Genomic DNA, 21,042 nt, shown 5'->3' on the forward strand with positions numbered 1-21,042 from the left:
TCTCATCCTCTTCACGCGTGAGACACACCTACAAAGTAATCAGGACAACCATGCTCCCCCAACCCGCATTACTCGCCCCAGCAAACAGTGAGGCTCACAAAAATGGCAGAGTAAGATCTCCAACAAATCCAGACCATAATTTTTTTTTCACTGTGCTAAACTCGAATACAATCAGACTCCCTGACGAACCCGAACAGTTGCTCGCTCCTGATGGCCCTGGACCCCTCATCGACATTCCGCCCCGAGTGGGAGGATGGGCCGAAGTGATTACAAATTTGGAATGGGACAAAGCCTTGATAGGTCAGGCGCTTCAGAGCGATTTTCTCATTTATATGAGCAAAATGCCGATTCTTCAGGAGCCCATGTGGCGCCGTCGAGGAAACCAGGACAACACTCCAATTCGGGTCATGATTGGTTTATCCATAGCCAACATCGAAGCATGCCGGATGCAAATCTCGGGCCGAGTCGCCAGTCTGCCGTGCATAAACTGCACAGAGGGTAATGTTGCCCAGTGTTTCATTGCTTTAATTCGTGAGCATTCGAGCATCCTCACAGCGTTTTTCTCAAAGCCTAACAATTATGGCTCGGTAAGATGTCCAATAAATTTGAACCACTTTGCCATTGTGCTGATCCCAAATACAACCAGACACCGTGGAAAATTTCGGCTTCGTGGGCAACTCCCGCACGCGCATTTCCCGGATCGCCGCAGGTGCTTCTTCCTGCTGGGGAGGATTGGCTCGTCATATCGCTGTCATTACTGCCCTCAACTGGCCCAACCCCCGCGATGGTACGCGCCCAATCAACTTTCTCGCCCTCCTCAACTCAATGCCCATCGTTCGAGAGCCGATCTGGGTTGCTAGATTCAGCCAAAATGGGGCTTCCGCCTGGACCATATCACCTCGTCGCTTGTCAACATCGAGGCCGCCAGAATGCAGATCTCCGGATCACTAGCGGACACACTCCCAGTGTACAAAAAGCCGTCTAGTCCTGATATTATTTACGTAGAGGGAATCCATTATGTTGTTGCTCAGATCACGAGCACCGAGGGCTCGCGGAAGGCTCACGGCGTGATTGACTCTCGTCTGTTTCACAGGGCATCCGTGGTCGAGACAGCGTATTACTTTTCTTTAATTACTACTATAGAAGGGCTGGCGAAAGAAAAGGCAAGGTCGCTCTGTTCTGCTTAGGTGCTTTGACCGTCACCTTGTTGGCAAATTTACTGCTGGGGATGAACATTGCGATACAGTGAGAACTTTTTCATTTCATGGTCATACATTCTTGCATGACCATGGTGACACTAGAAACTTAATCATACCCTCCCTTCCCCCTTCCACAAGCAACTCAATCCTCCCACATAGTCGACACCACAGCTTCCCTCAGATTTCTATTTGTCTCCTCTCTGATGGCAGCCCCCGCCATCATGCCAATCTCCTCATCGCGCAATGCGCTGCTCGACCCCTCGAAGGTCATGTTGTGAAGAAGAGAGGGAGGGATTTCGCTGCCAGAGATACAGCGAGCAAGCGCGACAAGCGTGGATCGGTGCAAATATGCACCATCTGAAGGCCAGAACCGGCGCTGTTCGATGTTGCGGACTGCCGAGGTCTTGCCAAGTCTTTTCGCGTTCAAGTAAGAAATGAGAAAACGGAAATAGAGGTAGCGGCGGCGTGGGCGATTATCGTTGAGGAATCGAAGCTCCCTTTCATCGAGATCCTATTCAGGTATTCAGCACTGTCTTCGGTACGAGGGCTATCCCGGTGAGAATTACCTTGACTAGGATCGAAGTCCCATCTCCGCAGTACCAAGCTATCTCATCATTTTGTGACTCGTCCAGAACGACACATTTCCATTGAGCGATCGGTGATGTTCCCTGCGGGACTGGTACGATGGCAATCGCCCCGGTGTCGAGGAGCAGCTCAATCGGAGCGTACAACAAAAGCGCTATAGAATACCACGATCTATTAGTCAAAAATTCAATCCGGTCATTAGGAAACTCTTACCACCCCTTGCGTCTGTTATAACATCATCTTCCTGACCGAAGATGTGTGCGATTTCTTCCGAAGAAAGACTCTTCGGAACGATATGAGCAACTTTCGCGATACTGGCGGGGGTGGGAAAACCAAGAACGTGACACCATGAAAAGCTTTTCGGGAACGCGGGCTGTTTGAAGCCATAGTACCTGTTGACTCGCCTCTTGAACTTTCCGTGGTCGAATTTGGATTTGGCCTGCCGCGCAACTGCGGACATGACTCTTTCCATTATTGCATCTCGGTAAGCCCGCTCGAGGAGTCCGTCGTCCTCCTCTGGATCGGTACTTTGCAGTCGTTTGGAATCAACTTTGTCTTGAAGGTCCTCCACGAGGGTTCGCTGGTCGCGTTTCATGGCGCGAACGATGTCGGCTTGTGATCGGAACTCATGAAGGAGTGGGCCCAGCTGCTCCTCCAGTTCAATGCTCGCGAGAGATCCCTGCTCTTGGGCTTCGAGAAGCCCATCTTTGATGCATCGTATGTAATCCTTCTCCGCCTCTAGCTCAGTGATTTTTGCCTCTAGAAAGTCAGACACAGTAGTTTGATGCGAAGCGTTGGAAATTTGCGAGGCAACGCTCACAACTCGAGCCTGCAAGTCACCAAGCTTCTGCCGGCGAGAGGCTGGCATGAGAGAAAAGACCCGCTCGGTAATCCCAGAATACTGAAAAGACATAATATATTAAGATTCAAGGATAGAGGATTAGGAGACAACCCAACACCAGAGATGTGAGCAGAAGGTTCAGAACGGAAAGTCACCTGTTGAGAGTGGCTGGAGGCTTGTGAATATGTTGAAAGCTTGGCTGAGTTTGGGGGGTTAGTACGGATAGAAGGGATAGAATATAAAGATAGACAATGGGTTATAGAAGTTGCCGGCAGGGAAGGTATCGCCGCGTCAGATTGATGTCGGGGGGGTGATCACATGTTTTAACTCGCCCTAACTGTACTAGTAGCATTCCCCCAGCGGAGTAAAACGATTTGTCCGTATACTCTGTTTACTGCGTGTATAACTTGAATGTGTAGTTATTGAATCTTTGTTTTTGCCCCCAATCGCCACCTAGGCCTTCCACCATTCCAGTCTTTCGTATACTAAAACTTGGATATGCCGCACTTATGTGCTGACGGCCAAATCATGCACAACGAGCCTGAGCAGAGTTAGTACCTTCCTTGCGCTGATACTATGGTAGTATTATAAAACCTTCCAAGTCCCAGGTTGGAACCTTCAGGCTTACACCTGGGCACACAATTACATACTGGGCATGGATACATAGATACTATTAGGAAGATAATAAGCAAATGTAATTCTGATGTATTTCGCGAACTGTGAGGAAGTACTGCCATTGCACAAGTTCGAGGAGCAGATCGGAGTCGAAAGACACCAAGTCAACTTCCTTGCATGGTGCCATGAAGAAATGTAGAGTTGAAAACATAAGACCCTCCCAGTCGCAGTTATTCAGTAACCACCGACTCACGGCTATTATATCACCAGTAACATACTGCAGTAGAATATCGATAGAACACCGATAGAATTCCGCATTTCCTTTTTCTCTTTGGGAGCGGCCCACGATTTTTTGCGAGTCCACATAATCGGGTTTCAACCATGTTTCTCGACTGCAAAATCCGTGGCTATCGGTTATTTCCACCTAGAAGTCTATTCAAGAAAATCGCAGTGAGTCACAAGATGGAATGGCCTGGATCTGTGTATATGGCTGTCTCTCGAGGACAGTCATATCTTCAAGGTTTTAATGTTCTCAAAGAGTGTGTCAGGTTGAATATTAAATTTGAATGAGTCGACGTGATGACGAGTGCTATCACGTGTCTTCGGGCATAAAAGCAGAAGGTGTTGCCGTTTTTTTTTTGTTGAGATGTCAACTATCAACACACTATTTCAAAGATTCATATTCAATCCAGCTGAGCTGAAAACCCATCTTCCTTCTTATCCACCCTCCTCTTTTAAATATATCTCTCAACAACCCTATCATTCATCATCAATATATTCATTCATCAAGATGTCAGGCTGTTCCTACATCCAAGACCACTATACAACCTACCCCCCCCAAGTGGGACTTGACGTGCACGCAACCGTGCTCTCGGCCTCCTCTAGAACCGTAATCACCCAGACATATGAGAACCCTTCATCTACCAAGGCCATCCTGAAGTTTTCTACTCCTTCCCACTGTACGAAGGCTCAAGCGTTGCAGCCTTCATTTGCAAAATCGGCGACAAGACCGTCAAGGGCGTGGTCAAGCCACGCAAGCAAGCCGATGATGAATAGAAAAAGGCCAAAGCCACAGGCATAACAGCGGCAGTCTTTCACCAGAGCCAAGACGCTGCCGATGTCTTTAGTACCCGCGTAGGAAACCTCCCAGCTGGCGAGAAAGTGTTGATCGAAATCACACTCGTTGGAGAGTTGAAGCAGGACGCTCAAACTAACGGACCCCGATACACGGTCCCCATGGTCGTTGCCCAGCGCTACGGCTCCCAATCAGCGTATCCATCGAACGCATATATATCATTGCAACAATATCGCGGTGGAGCTTCCATCCTAGTCGACGTTATAATGGAGAAGGACTCGAATATAATCTCTATTCAGTCACCCGGCCACCCAATCAATGTGCATCTAGGACGGACCTCCGTCATGCCCGCATCCACATACGAAGCCTGCTATGCATCAGTTAAACTTCGCACAAACTCCGCCATGGAAGCTGACTTCGTCTTGAATATCAATGCAACGAAGCAAGATCTACCATGTGCCTTTCTGGAAAAACACCCCACACTGCCAAACCAGCGAGCACTAATGGTATCTCTTGTCCCCAAATTTCAAATCCCATCGGATCCCTCAGAAATCATCTTCGTCATCGACCGGAGTGGGAGCATGGAAAGCAAGATTCCCACCCTTCGATCTGCATTAGAGGTTTTCCTCAAGTCACTTCCATCGGGGACCCACTTCAACATTCTCTCCTTCGGAACTCAATTCAGTTCGTTGTGGCAACAGAGCAAGCCCTGCAACCGGGTTAGTCTCGAGCAAGCCCTCGAGCTCACCAGGTGTATCCATGCGGACCACGGCGGTACGGATATTCTTATAGCTCTCCACAATGCAGTTCGGATGAGCTACAAGGACAAATTTCCCGATATTTTGCTTCTCACCGATGGTGAGATCTGGGAGCAAGAGGCATGTATCAGATTTGTCAATGAAACAAAGAAGACCCGATCTGCGAGATTTTTAACTCTCGGCATCGGCGATAGCGTTTCTCACGCGCTTATTGAGGGTATCTCGCGAGCTGGTGGTGGCTTCTCCCAAACTGTCCTTAACCTGGAAGAGCTTGACAAAAAGGTCATTCGCATGCTGAAAGGTGCTTTGATGGGACGTTTATCTAATACTACTTTGGACTTTGATCCACAGGATGCTACCAGTGAGGAGTTCATGGAGGTCGAAGTACCCAACTCTATCGATGGTGATTCCGTGACTGAGAAAGATTCCGTGACTGAGAAGGGTGACAAGCCAATTCCTCTCTTTGACGAGAACTACGAGGAACCCGAATCAATCCCCAAAGTTCAACATACACTTCCAGAACTCTCGATTCCCAAAATTATGCAGGTTCCAACCGAGCTCCCGCCTCTTTTCCCCTTTATTCGATCAACCGTTTACCTTCTCTTCTCTGAGGAACTCGTTTCCGTCCCCCAAAAGATCGTCCTTCGCGCCAACAGTAACATCGGTCCTCTCGAGCTTGAGATCCCTATCCAGGATGTCGGCGAGGGTCAAACTATTCACCAGCTAGCCGCTAAAAAAGCGACGAGCGAGCTCGAAGAAGGCCGCGGATGGATTCACTCCGCGAAGGATGCGGACAACGAATTAATTACTGTCAAATATGAGAGCATGGTAGACGATATTGTTCAACGCGAATGTGAAAGGCTGGGTGTTCAATTCCAGGTCGCTGGAAAGTATTGCTCTTTCTTGGCTGTTCACGATATCCATGACGAAGATGTGAAATCCGAAGGAGATTTCTTCATGTTTCTTGACGATGAGACGGTTCCAGCTGTCACGCCCCCTTGCCCTCCACCCTCGCACTCCTATGGCTCTCGATTTATGGAGGCCCCGGTCGATAGCTCGGCATCCATTCGTCAAAGTGATGTGGGTATTTACATGCCTCCTGCAGCTCGTCAAGACGTTGGTCTCCAAGGGTTTCACGGCTCTCGGAGTGGTGGTTCTCGGGGTGGTTCTCGGGATGGCCGTGACGGACTAAATCCACCACGCACACGCCAGGCTGGACGCAGAAACATTACCGCTGCAGCCCATCCTATCTACGATTTCCACCAGCAGAATCCACAGCCAGCATCCAAGATGGATAAGTTCCACCAACTTGTCTCAATGCAAGATTTGGGGGGATACTGGAAGTGGAGCGATGGTCTCCTGCAGATCATTGGTTTGACTGAAGAGTACGTGAAAGTTGAACTCGAGTTGCGAATCAAGGAGTATCTAGACGATAATCTAGAGTTGGCCAGTATGACTGGCAGTCGAAAGCATATCTTGAAGAAGGCTAAATGCAGAGATTATGCAGCCACGGCCCTGGTTTTGCATTACTTCGAGACCTATCTTCACGATTCCAAGGAGGTTTGGGAGATGTTGAGGGCTAAAGCGGATGACTGGAGCGAGGTCACCCTCCGTGTGATGAACGACGAAGACGGAGATATTCTTAAAAATATCGTTGGGGCATTTATTATTTCTCCGCATCTTCGAAGGGTAATTAAAACGAGTCGGGTTTGAGGTTGGGAATTCGATCCCACATTTGCTAGGTAACTTATTGCTTTGAGTGGTACACAGTAACTTCTATGGTTATTCCAAAATCCAAATTTGATCAATTTGCTATGGCCTTTGCAGGGGTTCTTCTGATTTAGAATATCACATGGTTGGTCTTAAAAATGCGTGCGCGACTCTCTGGTTCCAACGGTGGGGCTGCATGATATTCTACTTATACTAAAAAAGGAGTGCAAGAATAAAGGTAAAGCAATTTAGATATTCCATATTAATATACTTGTAGACCTTATCTTCGTCAGTTTTGTCTATTCTATGGATGCTACGGAGAATGGGATTGTGAAACATCCCCACAGTAGGCAGCGCAATTGTGAATGCATAACCGGTGATACTCAACCAATCGGGACTGCACTGCCGGCCAAGCTTCCCACTAACTGGACGAACTGGATGGGTTTGGTGGGTCTGATGGTCTGCTATTTTGGTCGATCGTACTTTTTGTTCATACTTTGTCTCAATTATTGTACGAGTAGACGGGGTAGACCGGGTATATTCTAACTATCTTCTATGCTCTATAGTATACCCTCAATTAACTAGCAATATGTATGCTAGTACAGTAAACCAGCACTGCATACATGCATCGCAATATGTACTATAGCCACGGCCACTCAATGTATACAAACCTAATCCGACGCAAGCTTGGAAGACTCATCAACGATCGGCCGGGATTCCCATGAAAGTGCGCCATCGGGACGACGTAACCCGCGGGGCCCGCAGATTCGATTCGATTCACTCTTTCTTTCTACTCTTCCCAACTCAATTTCTTTCTTCCTTTTCCTCTCTTTTTCTTTCTCTTCTTTCATCTTCACTTTCCTCCCATTCACACTCGCTTTGAGCAGTGTCTGTGCCTGTCTCCTCGCCATGCACTGACTGCCATCCACCCCACCACACACCTCCACCGCTACATCTACATCTACATCTTATCCACTGCTCCTCCACTCGCCATGGCCCTCACTCAAGCCGCGATCATCGTGATCGTCCTATGCGCCTGTCTCGCCGTGACAGCTCTCGGCGCCGCCCTCTTCAAACACTACAATCCCAACGAAGACCAGGGCCGCTATAACACCTCCTACGAGCAGGGCCAATACATGCGGAACGTGCGGATGCGCAATTACGGCCATTTGCGCGCAGAGTCGATCAGTGCGGCCAAAGATCTTGAATCTTCCTGTTCGTTCTTTTCATCCCACATAACCCAGCAATTCCTAATTTACTAATGCAATGCAATGTGATGTATAGATACCCCCTCAGCCTCGGGCTATTATCCACCTCCACCGACGCATCCACAAGAGCATCAACCATCCCACGCTACCACCCCACTCTGATCGATCCTCTCCACCGTTTATCCACACCTCTTTCTTTACTTTCCTTCTTTCTCTCTTGCAATTCCAAGCGAACACTTCTCCTGATGTTTATTCCCGGGCGCAACGATTGGCGATTCCATCCAACCAGCCTGGACGGCAGTGGCAATGAGGAATCACATCGGATCAGATCGGATCGGATTTGGCTGGCCTGGCCGATCCGATCGAGCGTTGCATTTACATGAATCTGTATGAAATCTGAACGTCGATACTAAATAAATTCCGTCATCTTGATATAATATACTCCTTTCCAATGAGTTGGCCTGGTCTGGTTCCTGAGATCTCCTGGTTGAACTTGATCCAGGGATTGTCGGACCTTGGAACTGGGTCTGACATCAACTTACCAACCTCCAGTGTCACTGACCTTCAAGAGAAGCTGATCTTGGATATCTACATCTATCCCATTGAACTCCACTGCGCGGACCGCTCCCGCTCTCGCACACGCCGGATTCTCGCTTGGTTGATTTCTAACCCAGGAACCGACAACTACAAATTCAATGGCATACGCACTCACCATAGTATACAACTTGACAAGATCATCATTCTAATCTTACATCCGCCAACTCACCATTCCAACACCTCCACCAGCTACGCACCAACCTAACAAACCAGATTCCGATCGCATTTACGTTAATCACAGTCCACCACCAACACAATCCACTAACCAGGCTGGACCTCCCTACCAATCTGCCATCCACCTGCTGTGTTCCAGGCCAGACCTCCACGCCAAACTCCAGCTGATATCTCACCTCGATGTCAGCTCTGCCATGTCATACCAGTCAGCTCAACGATGATACAGCTGGTATCGACACTCTTATCATGCAGTATGCTGACCGTCCATGCGCCCGGGAAACGGTTGAGAGTTTATTCACGAGATGGCGGTGATGATGGCGGTGGTGGTGCAGGGCGTTCCTCAAGTCTGAATATGTAGAGTGCGACCGGGCGGGTGCGGGTTGGGAATACCCTACGAGTTGAGTTGAGTCGATTCGAGTCAAGTCAAGTCAAGTCGTTCACGGCCTACTCGTTTCAGGGTGGTATGCCATTCGGACCGACAATTTTTGATGCGCTGAGTGCGTGTGCGAGTGCGAGTATGAGTGAGTGCTGGGTGCGAGACTGGGCACTGGTGGGCAATGGGCGTCCGATTTGAGTTTGTCAACGTGGTCGCTGATTTCTCAAGGGTTCATGGAGTCGGTCTGCGCTGCTGGGGCTGCTGCGGCTGCTGGGGCTGGGCTGTGTTGGGAGATTATCGCCGATCGAAGGAATGGAAGAAACCCCCTGAGCCATCCGGATGGTAAGGCTGAAAAGGGTGACCGGGATAGAGGAGACGGGACGGATTTCGGAGAGTCGATAGCTCGACACCGCGCCATGGGAGCTGACTTTCCTAAGGTTGGCCTTGACCTTCGTGCGGATACGAATACGCGGAGTCCGGGAAAAGTCGAGCGACCGTGGCCGACTTGGCATTGAGTAAATTTTGATTAGTATTATGGTTAGTGTTCATGTTATGTTTTGGTTCAGCGGGCCCTCCACTCCATCCTTTGGCCCTTTGGCCCTTGGCCCCGATGGACTGGATGACTGGATTTTGAGGCTTTGATCGGGGGCGGTTGGCAGCTGCGCCATGCTTGCCTCGGTAGATCAGCACGAGTCAGCAGGTTCGACCAATCGTACTGCTTCTCCGCCCTACAAGGCGCAGTCTGTCACTTGCTCATTTGTTCATTGGTTCATTTTCACTTTGGTAACAGGGTGGTGCGACGGGTGCGAGGGGTGCGAGGGGTGCGAGAGTGCGAGCGTGTGATAGTGTGAGGCGTGTGAAGAGTCGGTGACGTCTGGGCTGGGCACTGTATCAAAGGTACCAGGGTGTATCAAAGACGGTGCCCGCCGCAAAGGATCCCCAATCTGGACTGTGGACTGTGGACTGTGGACTGTGGACTCTGGACTTGGAACCCTGCTCTCCGTGTCCGTCTCCGTGTTCGTCTCCTCTCCTACTCGTATCCCCCTCATCACCCTGAGACCAATCGGTGTGGATGGACAAGATCAGGCAGGCGAATAATAACCAGTTATAATGATGGTTGTAACTCCGGACTCAAACCTGGCAGGAGGAAAAGTGACTAGGGTGATGGTCATGTTGGTGTCAGAGGGGAAACTCCACTTTGCCTGGTTCGTGCGGGAAAAACCCAATACGAGTACGGCCGTATGGAGTAATCGGGATCAGCACACTGGTGTGGTGCTAGAGAGCTGAAGCTAGAGAGCCTTATAACTCTCTTTCATCCTCTGGGATTTTGTCGATTTTGAATTTTGCCTCCATGAATATCCTCCACGATCCCCATCGCCATCGCCATCGCCATCGCCATGGTCTTCCAGCTACAACAGCCCAGCATGAGTACCGCCTCGGTCTTCTCTGAAAGCGACACCAACAGTGACGAACGGTATGGAATCCTTTCACATTTAATGCAAATATAAATAAGTAAACACAGCTAATCAATAACATAGCCCCTCGTCACCTCATACCGGCTTTGGTGGCAAGATTCAAGCCAGCTTCCAAACCGCCCGGCCTCCCCCCAAATCTTCATTACGACTGGCCCCCAAACTACTTCTCCAAATCCAACAACTGGCCCCAAATCACCGCCCACAACCAGTCCTCGGAGTCTGGCAACCTCCTTTTCTCAAGTCCAAATTGACTCGCGACTTTGTACAACGGCCAAAACTACGCACCGGCGATGTCTATGCCACCCTCGACGAGCCTTTCATCATCAACTCCCACATTCACAAACAATCCACCAAATCCGACCCCCCAGAGCACACCCCAACACGAGATATCACTGCAGCAATGTGCCAATCAACAAATCCAGATAACTCTTCTTCGTCTTCAATCTACTTCCGCGACGCACAGTGCAGCTGGTCTGCCCGCGCCAGCATGGCAGGACCCAATCACGATATCCCCAGCTACCGATTTACTCTCCAAGATGAGAAATCTTCAGAATCAGAGTCGCAAATCGGTCGAATTATCCTACAATGGGAAAAGCGAGAACTACCCAAGAATTCAAATCAAAATCAAAATCAAAGCGAATCCCAGAATTCCGACCAGTTCGTCCTCATGCTCATCGATCGCCAGGCGCGACGGAAGAGTCGCATTGCCACGATGACCCCTGGTGGGCTAGAGGTGTTTGTGCGAAAGAGCTCGATCCTCGAATCACTCCGAGTATGTTTCAATCTCACGAGTCCGTCCGCGACGGTCACTAGTGGGCGCGATCCGCATGACGTTTTGGAGTCGTGGTTATACACTCATGTTCTCACTCTGGGAGTATGGGTTGCGTCTCAGGAGGGGTGGCTCGGTTGATATTACGTGAATAAGAAAAAGAATTAAAATAAAATAAAATACAAATAAAATTAAAAATAAGCAAAACAAATAAGATTTTAACTCATATCTAGTCGTAATACCCGAAATTCCCTGTTCTCTTCCTCCAGGCATCAATACCTTCACCTCCACTTCAACCTTAATTCAATCCCTCGATTGTTGCCTGGATCTGCAACGCCAGCAGTCGGGAATAGTACCGACACAGCGCAAGGTTACCTCCCATAAACCAAAATCCCGGGTGGCCAGTACCCCGCCAAATAGTGCGCATCTCACCCTCCTCATCCCAGCCCCAAACATCACCGACCCGATCAGCGACCTCATCGCCAAAGATCGCCCTCGCCTGCGTACGCATATTCTGATACCCAGTGGCAAAAACAATCTCATCAGCCTGCAACTCCGACCCATCCCCAAACCGAAGCCCATTAGGCAACACCTCGCTGATCTCCTGTCCGTGCTTAACCTTAACCTTGCCATCGACGATCAACTGGCTCGCCCCGACATCAATATAATACCCCCCCGCCACGCTGGAGATACTTCACCAATAACCCCGCATCCATGGGACCCCGGTCAACCTTGAACCCAGCTTTCTCAAGACCCTCGATAGTCTTCGCATCATTCGCATTCATCGCTTGCGTAACCTTGGTCTGTTGCAATTTGAATAGCGGAGGGGGAATACTCCACAGATAAAGATCCGCGTCTTCAGTCGGTGGCCCACCTTCTTCATAAAGACCCTTCAACCCAATATTCACAATCGAATCAGACGAAACAACACACGTAGAACTCCGCTGAACCATCGTAACATCATACCCCTTCTCGCAGTAATCTTGAACAATATCATGCGCACTATTACAAGCGCCCACAACAATAGCCTTCTTTCCCACCGCTCCATCCCGCGCACCAGGCCAGTCAGAACTATGACAAATCCGATCCCCCTTAAACCCATCAGCGCCCTTAAAAACAGGCAAATTCTTCTCCCCAGAGTGCCCCGTCGCTTGAACAACATGTCCCGGGTGCAAAGTCCGACTCTCAACCGAGCCATCACCCTTCCTGCGCTCAACAATAACAGTCCATAATTTCTTCCCCTCGTCCCAGGAGGAAGACTTCACCTCAGCGCGCGTCCAGACATTAAGTTCCAAAAGCTTAACGTACGACTCAAAGAACTCGGCCAGTTTATCCTTCGGCGTGAAAATCGGCCAGTGCGGTGGGAAGGGTAGGTATGGCATGTGGTCGAACCAGACTGGGTCGTGTAGGACGAGTTGGTGGTATCTGTTACGCCAACTGTCGCCGATCGAGTCCTCGCGATCGATGACTAGGGTGTCGATGCCGAGCATTTTTAGTCGGGCGGTTATTGTTAGACCGGCTTGGCCGGCTCCTGTGATGGTATTAGCACTGGCTTTGCCATTCCGAGACTACTACTACTAGTAGTAGTAGTGGGGGTAGAAACATACCAACAACAAGAACAGCCGGATTCGAAGAAAGATACTCGCTCTCCTCAACCCTTCGATCAGCCCAATTCTTCCTCCCCTTCAACTCGCCATGCTTAACACCCTCCGATCGACCCTTCGCCTCCCCTTTACCCGAGATCTCAATCAAGGACGTGAAAATCGTGAAAATCTTCCATTCGCCACTACCTTCCTCCTCCGCAAGCCGAATCACGCCATGACCAGCTCCATTCGCGGATGAAACTTTGATGAAGAATTCAATGCCGTGAACTTCGCCCAAGGCATCGATTGGTCCGGTGTGTGGTGCTTTTAGTGGTGAGGAGGTGTCGATTTCGAATGTTAGCCCAGTAGATCCAGATCCAGCCTTAGCCTTGTTGGCGTATTCGGTGATCTTTTGGGCTCCGTGGATGGTGCGAAAATCCCATGATAGGACGAGGTGGTCGCGCCAGTAGCTGTTCTCTAGGAAGAGGGCTTGCAGAGTGGCTGGGTTGGGGTTGGTATTGAGGGCTGTGTTTAGGGCTGTTGTTATTCTTTCTGCGATGGCGGTGGGGTCGGTCGGTGTTGTGGTGTTGGTTGAGGGGAATTTTCCTAGGGGGATGTTGTGGGAGCCTGGCTCGGGTCGTTCGTGGGAGGGGATTGTTGTGGTGGTTGTCATTTTTGCTATAAAATGGGGGTAGTGATGGGTGATGGTGAAGATGAGATGGGAAGATATTGGGAGAGGGGGTTGAAATCGAATTGAAGGGGGGGTTCTTAAATATCAGTAGCCCTGGAGTACGACCGCGCTCTGTGCTATGGTACTAATGAACAGAGCTGGGTTGTCGAAGAAGATCGATTCGATTCGATCTGATCTGCTCGTTTCTACCTGACTGGAGCATAACCCCGCACTAGTCCGAGGTGCTGCAGCCCCGCGCCGGAATTGCTCAAGTTTGCGTGGTGCCAGTGGTTGGGGGTGGTTTCTTATTTATTTAAATTAGGGCCTGTTTAAACTTTACTGTTAATGTATTTGCGGATTAAGAATGTGTGTTCCTGGTAAGCTACTACTAGTAGTAACTCCAAGCTACATCGTTCTGGGAAAGTGAAGTTTGTCAGGGCTGGTGGGGAACGCCCGCGAGTTAAATGCTGGTGCCCACCGCCGGTGGCTTTGCATTTACCTAACAGGGTACAGGGTACTGCAATCAATTTGCATCAATAGATGCAATGCTTACTACTGCTTGCTAGTACTACCAGTATAATGATGTCCACGCTGTGGTGGCTTCCACCTACCCAGGTGGGCAAGGAGGTTGTTTCAATGTTGATATATATTTTGTTCAGGCATATATACTACTACTAGTACCTGTCACCCCAGATCGTGTACTTCCAAGGTCAACATAAAACTGCTTGAAATTGAACTTGAATAACCCCTAACTCGGGCGCAAATATGCTAACTTGTATCTGGAGCAATTAATAACCTTGGAATGGTGTGGCTGCCCTTATATATTGCAGTAGTGTTACACAACAGTTATTGCTCGAAGCTATCTTTGTTCATGACCTTGGAGTTTGCAAAAGATTTCATGTAGCCATAATTCTGAACCTCTTACATCAACTAGCATCATTGGTCTAGTGGTAGAATTCGTCGTTGCCATCGACGAGGCCCGTGTTCGATTCACGGATGATGCATTTCTTTTTTGTACTTCGTTTTTGCTCCTGTAGAGGAGTCAAGTTCGGATCAGTGAGGATTTCTTTTTGCTTTAGAGCAGTGACATACAATCTACCATGGCATTTGCCATTTGTGAAAGAAACAATCCCCTTATCCTCTTGCCACGAGCTTTGTATGATCTACGCCGATCGCGTGATGCCATCGAGCGCTCCCCTCTCTACTTTCAAGGTTAATATCATTTGTTTAATCTCCTAATAACATTGCGTTGCACTTCTTGTATAGACTTTTAGCCTGATAAATGACTACCTACTTGAATGAGTACTCTCTTGATTGTCTCCGGTCGCAAACTATCCACGGAACGGGGATCGAGATGACCCGTATGATCCTCAAACGGCATCGACTGCTAGATCAGAGTTGCTGATTAATATTGGCCTTTTTCTACACATCCTGTCCATAACCATTTATTTTGTGGGAATTTTCACTGCTGGCTGCCTGGACTCTCATCTGGGTGTCTACCAGCAACTGACCCCCCTTGCCAATCACCACGGGGTATTTTATTCCCATCACGTACTCTTTTGGTATGTATCAGGAAAAAGAGCAGCATATTTCGCAACAGCAAAATTTTGTTGGTCTAGTGATTATATTTTATTAATGGATTTTTCTCTCTCTGGAAATTAATTTTTGTGAAAAAAAGATCTGAAAAGATTGAAGGAACCAGCAAAATTTATGTGATTGAAAAAAGCAATCAGCCAGAGGCTGAAAGGTTAGATGCATCGGGCGGGAATCGAACCCACAGCAATCGCTTGGAAGGCGATTATGTTACCACTACACCACCGAAGCTCTTATTGTGTGTTTGGTGAGTTTCATGGTACATGTTATACGATCGGATCATACAAGAGTAGTAACACACCCTCCCATTCGATGAATACGCAGATGAGAGCCATGTTCCATTCATGGATGATGTATTTTACTGATCAGGGGACTCATTGAAATGGATGGATGCATAGGATAAGACTATTTGAGAGGCTCAGACTATCTACTTGGGGGGTGCGCGGACTCAGACTGAGGGCCGCAACACATTCGCAACACATTTTTTCTATTTTGCCGAGCTTCAGATCGCCGTATTTTGCTTCCCTGCATCCAGGCTGCACTACCCTGTCTGTTGATTCGCAGTGTGCAGAGACAGGGGGCAAGGCGTCGCACTGCACGCCAGGAACAAGGCCCTTCAGATTGCGGACTGATTTTTCATACCCTTCTTCTCCTTTGACTATTCTGCGATTTCTACGAAATAACTTGAATTTACAGCAAACTATCCACAGATAATACTACACTGTACCCTTCCGTCCCATAAAGCCAAGCTCTCGCTCGACCTGAGTCTAGACCAAGTCCATTCATGCCCCTAATGTCCCGCGTCGTCAGCTTCGGCCGGAGCTCCCGCCGCAACTACGCGTTTGCTAACCACCCAACGAACCAGATCCCTTCATTCAATTTGAATAATTTAATCCCCCCTAGATACAGAATTGGCAGGGTCGCTCGTATATTTTATTTTCCCAGAGCTCCGCCCTCGCGCAAGGCTTTTCACTCTCCTTTCGCTCGCAATCGTATCGCTGGGCAATGCCAGGGCCAAAAATCGAGAATGCCAGCGGCAAACCTGGTTATGTGACGCTCGCATTAGCTTGTCCCTAACATGAATTGGAACAGACGCCAGGCGCTGGCCTGTTTACTAGCGGCTTGCTTCCTTCTCCTATTATACCGGTCCACTCGTTCGTGGAACAAGGCCGATCCTTTACTTACTTCCGCGCCGATCAATCTCAGCACCCCAGTAGAATCAGAAAATACTTCAAATCAGGATGGTATCAGCGGCTCCTTCTGGCGAAACCTGCCTGCTTGCTTCCCTGTTGTGTCTATCGCATCGCTGCCTCAAGACAATCCAGCAAACCTTCGTCATATTCAACTGCCAACTTCCAAGTTCTCTCGCTTGACACTTTGGTACCAGTTAGATCGACAATCAGCTGTTCAAGACGCTTTCAAACGATCTTGGACTTCGTACAAATCCAGGGCATGGCTGGCAGATGAGTTGGCACCGCTGAGCGGTCTACCCCAGAATGGCTTGGGTGGATGGGCCACTACGTTAATCGACAACTTGGATACACTGTGGGTGATGGGAATGCGAGAGGATTTCAACCAAGCTGTTGCTGCCGTGGCGAACGTCAACTTTGAAGATACCCTGTCACCCGAGATCAACACCCACGAGGTCAATATTCGCATCCTTGGGGGCCTATTGTCTGCGTACGATTTGAGTGGCGATCCAATACTATTGCAAAAGTCAATCGAGGTCGGTGACATGCTCTATACCATCTTTGATACTCCAAATAGAATGCCGATCATTCATTGGGACTTGCACAAGGCTGCGCGACAGGACGAGCAACAGGCTGAAGAAGTGGTGTCGGCTTCGGAGCTTGGATCTTTTATTCTGGAATTCACTCGACTCTCGCAGATCACGCGCGATCCGAAATACTTCGACGCGGCACAGAATGTGATGACAAAACTTGAGCAAGGACAAGATCAAACAAGACTACCGGGCATGTGGCCCGTAAATCTGAACGCTCGAACGGAGAATTTCGACGGCGACTTCTTCACCATGGGCGCCGAGGTCGATTCTCTTTATAAGACTTTACCAAAGGCCCATATACTGCTCGGAGGACATATATCGATATACCGAACTATGTACGAGAGATTCACACGCACCGCAGCCAGCCACAGCCTCTTCCGACCACTTAACGCAGAGAGCAAGGATCTCCTACTCCCTGGCTTAGTGCGAGTAACGACGAGCCCAAACGAGAAACAGCGAACAAAACTCGAAGGCCAAGTTAATTATCGCGGATGCTTTGCCGGAGGACTATTCGCAATGGGTGGACAACTCTTCAACATCCCAGCCCACCGACAAATAGCAAATAAGCTAGTGGACGGCTGTATCTGGACACACGAGATCATGCCGATGGGCATCATGCCTGACCGTCTTGACATTGTACCTTGCGCATCACAACGGAAATGTCCCTGGAATAAGTGGTTCTGGAGACAGGAGGTGTGGAAGAAGGCGAATAATCAGCGGGAACCTGATCAAGTAGTCATTGTCGATGCCTTTATTAAGGATCATAGTCTACCTGAAGGGGTCATCTCGATCCCCGATACGAGGTATAATTTGCGACCGGAGATGATCGAGAGTATGCTGATTTTGCATCGCGTTACTGCTCGTGAGGATCTTCTGGACGTTGCGTGGGGAATGTTTCTGAGTATTCAGAATGCCACCAGCGTTGAGAAGGGTAATGCGGCCATTGTTGATGTGACGGCAGAAGGTGCTCATATCCATATCGATTCGATGGAGAGTTATTGGATGTCTCGGACGTTAAAATACTTCTATCTCATATTCAGCTCGCCTGATTTGTTGAGTATGAACGATTATGTGTTTAATTCAGGAGGGCATCCACTCAAGATCCCGAAGCATGTGGAGGAAGATTGATCAAACTTAGCGCTCCCCTATATTTTGATACCATTTGTATGATACTTTCTACAGACTATAAGCTTAGCAATAATCAGTGCGCAGATCAAAACTCAAAGCCGGAAAGGAAAGTTCCCTGTGAATTTTAACCTAGACTTCACACACGAGCGTGAACACGAGCGCTCGTCCCTTCCTAGAGCTCCCCACAGTAAATAACTTTTTGGTAATACATAAAATAGAATTTGGCTTTCAGAAGTGGCGATAAGCTCTTTTCATCCTTACTATTATATTACATGAAAATTATCCTAACTGTTGTGGGTCGAATACAGCAGGGTCAGCAAACGCAGGGATATCCCAAAAGCTTAAGTCCTCAAACCCAAGATTAGGAATCTAAATATGAGTTAGTATGGAGTCATCAAACACGTAGCGGAAAGAAAGCATACCATAAATTCCGAATCCAAACTTGATCCCATCACACTCTCCGGTGTCCAACCAGCCATCCCATCTACGGGTGTAAGAGATGGCATCCCGTCTTCAGCGGAGACCTGACTTTCACCGGTAATATGCTGTTGAAGCAAAGTACGACAAGTGAGCATAGTTTCCATAAAGGCTTCTCGGATATGAGATACCTCTGCCTTCTGGCCGCGAGGGACGGACCGGACTTGGGCCAAGATCCCCCCAAGCAGGCAATACCGTTTCATGCTGGGGATGCCAGCAGCCAAGCCTTGATAGAGATGATCCATCAATTTTTCAAGAGCTTGTACAAGAGGTGCACGAGCTGCTTCGGCCATCTGGTCTACCGAGTCAAAGGGCAACGAGCTCGACCCCACGGGTTGACTAGCAACCTCATCCTCCATTTGGGTGATGATCTCAAGGCCGATTACGACCATCACATCTAGAGAGAGATAACCTTTAAACAAACCCGCGCCCGAAAAGGAGAGTCGCTGAAAGTCTCGATGGGGTATTTCATTATCGAAAGGATCGCTAGGTGCATCGCCATAGGAAGCCGTAACGAGGGCGGACTCTAGGCTGAGTTTTCGGGAAAGATAGAATCGTGGGTCGTGAGTAGCTTCAATGGTAAATGGGCGATACAGATTCAGGATAAAGCGGCGCAGTAAGGTGTCCAGTAGTCGATGATGAAATCGTGTCGGTCGCATAGGTCGATTTCCCGTACAAGAGATAAATGTATGGAAGCGATGTGACATCTCTTTGCAGGATGTAGTCAGTTCATTGCCAAGCTGTAAAGCATTTTCGTACGACTGCTCCTGTGCACACTCATTGATCGTTCGCGCGACCTGTAATCGCAGTGGATACGACTCCAGAAGAAGTATCTGCAGAGATGCACTCGTATAAAAGCCAGTGGGCCGAGGAGGTGGCAGAGATGCGGTTGTATGGTCGAAGTCCTCGTCTTCAATATTCGATGGTGGTAGTGTATCAAAATCATTCGGTCCTAGCAAAGGAGGCATAGCGGCATCGATGGACAGTTGGACATTGATCTCAATTATTGTGCCCCAAATGCGCCGTCTCATTTCACTGTCGAATACAGAGAGAGTTGGGAAATTCTTCGGGTCACGATGAAGGCCTTGATGAATAGCTTGTCGCATCAAAGTACCCACGGAGGTCCAATTAACTTCTTTATCCATCGCATATGCTTGCCGACAGAGGAGTAGTAGACAGTGAACTTGCAATCCCTCCAAGTTATTAGATTCTTTTTCGAATGGGCCCGCCAGCCACCACTGCGCCGCATATACCCAACGGCGAACAGGGATACCAACTTCACTAGATGGCCCTGGCTTGCAATGGAAGATAGAACCGATAGCAAGAATCAGTAGAAGCTTGAACATAAAAGCAGTCGAAACTGACGCGCGATTTTCCCAGAAGCGTTCATATTCTTCATAAAATTTTGGAACGTGTAGGACCCGGTATATGAGTCCCAGAGTTCGCAGATAATGCCGCACGAGCTCATCACAAATCTCACGCGAAGGAAGATCGTTAAGCAGAGCCGGAGTTGGATCCATAAGTCGCGGGGCCTGTTGACCCTTGATCAATCGCCTCAGTGACCGGACCTCCTTGAGGAGTTTGCTGATATCATTATGTTTTTCATTGGAATAACTGGCCGTGTTGCGTACCTGACGCAAGAGATGAAACTATTCGACTCATTAGCATTCTATGTCGCATCAAAACTGGTAGCAAAAGTGGGTTACCTGTTGAAATACAATCGCCCAATGGGTAGTTCCAAAGAGTCTCGTCTTCTCCCCAGTTCCTTTCAGACGAGGCTGTAATGGGGCGATCAGTGTCTGGGGCTGACGTGGTCCATCCTGTCTACTGCCAGCGAACTGCCCGTCGCGGTCAACCAGACGACTATTTGAACCGTTGGCACGTGTTAGTCCCAAGGGATTATTTTCTTCAACCGGTTGTGACTGCGAAGAGCTTCCCTGAGCTGACTGCTCTAAGCTTTCAATGCGATCCTGCAGCACCCGAATGGTACATTCCATCTGCGCGATGCGACCTCCATCGAAGCCACTCATCGGCATATCCACAACCCCTTGCTGCGATTCAAGATAAGGTGGGGACTCATTCTCACTAGTCCTCATCGCATCGCGTCGGGTGGATAAGGCAGCTTTGCCTTCATGGACGTAGGAGCAGTCCATCGACCCATAGACCTTTTTGCAGGGGCCACACGGCATTTGGCGGTCGCATCGGACTTTTCGGCGACGGCATTGTTCGCAACTCAATGCCGGCCTACGGCGCTTGCGCGGGCTCGATTGGAGATTCTGATTATCGCTCATTTCGCTTTAAGCGGCTCTGATTGAGAATTGGAGCTCTCAAGTTTGAAAAGCGATGTTTTAGCCTTGTGGACGAGGGCGGAGTTATCGCGGAATTCCGGAGAATTCCGGCATTATCGGCAAATTCATCATCGATTG

At 49.0% G+C, this 21,042-nt stretch overlaps 10 protein-coding genes across 10 annotated transcripts; 7 read left to right on the forward strand and 3 right to left on the reverse strand.

Annotated features, from left to right (window-relative positions):
• Window positions 1–102: 102 nt before the first annotated feature.
• On the forward strand, window positions 103–1,187 carry N7481_007575 (uncharacterized protein; the record flags this gene model as incomplete). Its single annotated transcript, XM_057266794.1, has 4 exons — window positions 103–110; window positions 176–587; window positions 647–787; window positions 861–1,187. The coding sequence occupies 4 exons, from the start codon at window positions 103–105 to the stop codon at window positions 1,185–1,187; spliced, it is 888 nt and encodes a 295-aa protein (XP_057120995.1).
• A 154-nt stretch (window positions 1,188–1,341) lies between these two features.
• On the reverse strand, window positions 1,342–2,652 carry N7481_007576 (uncharacterized protein; the record flags this gene model as incomplete). Its single annotated transcript, XM_057266795.1, has 3 exons — window positions 1,342–1,710; window positions 1,766–1,938; window positions 1,998–2,652. 3 exons carry the CDS (start codon window positions 2,650–2,652, stop codon window positions 1,342–1,344), a joined length of 1,197 nt encoding a protein of 398 aa, XP_057120996.1.
• Window positions 2,653–4,476: 1,824 nt separating this feature from the next.
• N7481_007577 (uncharacterized protein) lies at window positions 4,477–6,786 on the forward strand (the record flags this gene model as incomplete). Its single annotated transcript, XM_057266796.1, has 1 exon — window positions 4,477–6,786. One exon carries the CDS (start codon window positions 4,477–4,479, stop codon window positions 6,784–6,786), a length of 2,310 nt encoding a protein of 769 aa, XP_057120997.1.
• A 989-nt stretch (window positions 6,787–7,775) lies between these two features.
• On the forward strand, window positions 7,776–8,153 carry N7481_007578 (uncharacterized protein; the record flags this gene model as incomplete). Its single annotated transcript, XM_057266797.1, has 2 exons — window positions 7,776–7,998; window positions 8,068–8,153. 2 exons carry the CDS (start codon window positions 7,776–7,778, stop codon window positions 8,151–8,153), a joined length of 309 nt encoding a protein of 102 aa, XP_057120998.1.
• Window positions 8,154–8,442: 289 nt separating this feature from the next.
• N7481_007579 (uncharacterized protein) lies at window positions 8,443–9,120 on the forward strand (the record flags this gene model as incomplete). The annotated part of the gene is made up of 2 exons (XM_057266798.1): window positions 8,443–8,707; window positions 8,858–9,120. 2 exons carry the CDS (start codon window positions 8,443–8,445, stop codon window positions 9,118–9,120), a joined length of 528 nt encoding a protein of 175 aa, XP_057120999.1.
• Window positions 9,121–9,371: 251 nt separating this feature from the next.
• On the forward strand, window positions 9,372–9,653 carry N7481_007580 (uncharacterized protein; the record flags this gene model as incomplete). The annotated part of the gene is made up of 1 exon (XM_057266799.1): window positions 9,372–9,653. One exon carries the CDS (start codon window positions 9,372–9,374, stop codon window positions 9,651–9,653), a length of 282 nt encoding a protein of 93 aa, XP_057121000.1.
• An 882-nt stretch (window positions 9,654–10,535) lies between these two features.
• On the forward strand, window positions 10,536–11,523 carry N7481_007581 (uncharacterized protein; the record flags this gene model as incomplete). Its single annotated transcript, XM_057266800.1, has 2 exons — window positions 10,536–10,612; window positions 10,677–11,523. 2 exons carry the CDS (start codon window positions 10,536–10,538, stop codon window positions 11,521–11,523), a joined length of 924 nt encoding a protein of 307 aa, XP_057121001.1.
• A 157-nt stretch (window positions 11,524–11,680) lies between these two features.
• N7481_007582 (flavin-containing monooxygenase) lies at window positions 11,681–13,638 on the reverse strand (the record flags this gene model as incomplete). The annotated part of the gene is made up of 3 exons (XM_057266801.1): window positions 11,681–11,986; window positions 12,054–12,913; window positions 12,990–13,638. The coding sequence occupies 3 exons, from the start codon at window positions 13,636–13,638 to the stop codon at window positions 11,681–11,683; spliced, it is 1,815 nt and encodes a 604-aa protein (XP_057121002.1).
• Window positions 13,639–16,306: 2,668 nt separating this feature from the next.
• Window positions 16,307–18,139, forward strand: N7481_007583 (glycoside hydrolase family 47 protein; the record flags this gene model as incomplete). Its single annotated transcript, XM_057266802.1, has 1 exon — window positions 16,307–18,139. One exon carries the CDS (start codon window positions 16,307–16,309, stop codon window positions 18,137–18,139), a length of 1,833 nt encoding a protein of 610 aa, XP_057121003.1.
• A 279-nt stretch (window positions 18,140–18,418) lies between these two features.
• On the reverse strand, window positions 18,419–20,907 carry N7481_007584 (Zn(II)2Cys6 transcription factor; the record flags this gene model as incomplete). Its single annotated transcript, XM_057266803.1, has 3 exons — window positions 18,419–18,508; window positions 18,562–20,247; window positions 20,323–20,907. The coding sequence occupies 3 exons, from the start codon at window positions 20,905–20,907 to the stop codon at window positions 18,419–18,421; spliced, it is 2,361 nt and encodes a 786-aa protein (XP_057121004.1).
• Between the last annotated feature and the right edge of the window lie 135 nt (window positions 20,908–21,042).

This window comes from Penicillium waksmanii (genome assembly GCF_028829765.1).
Source record: "Penicillium waksmanii strain IBT 27052 chromosome Unknown utg000007l:1.0-4314555.0:1.0-4317578.0, whole genome shotgun sequence".
Classification (NCBI taxonomy): domain Eukaryota; kingdom Fungi; phylum Ascomycota; class Eurotiomycetes; order Eurotiales; family Aspergillaceae; genus Penicillium; species Penicillium waksmanii.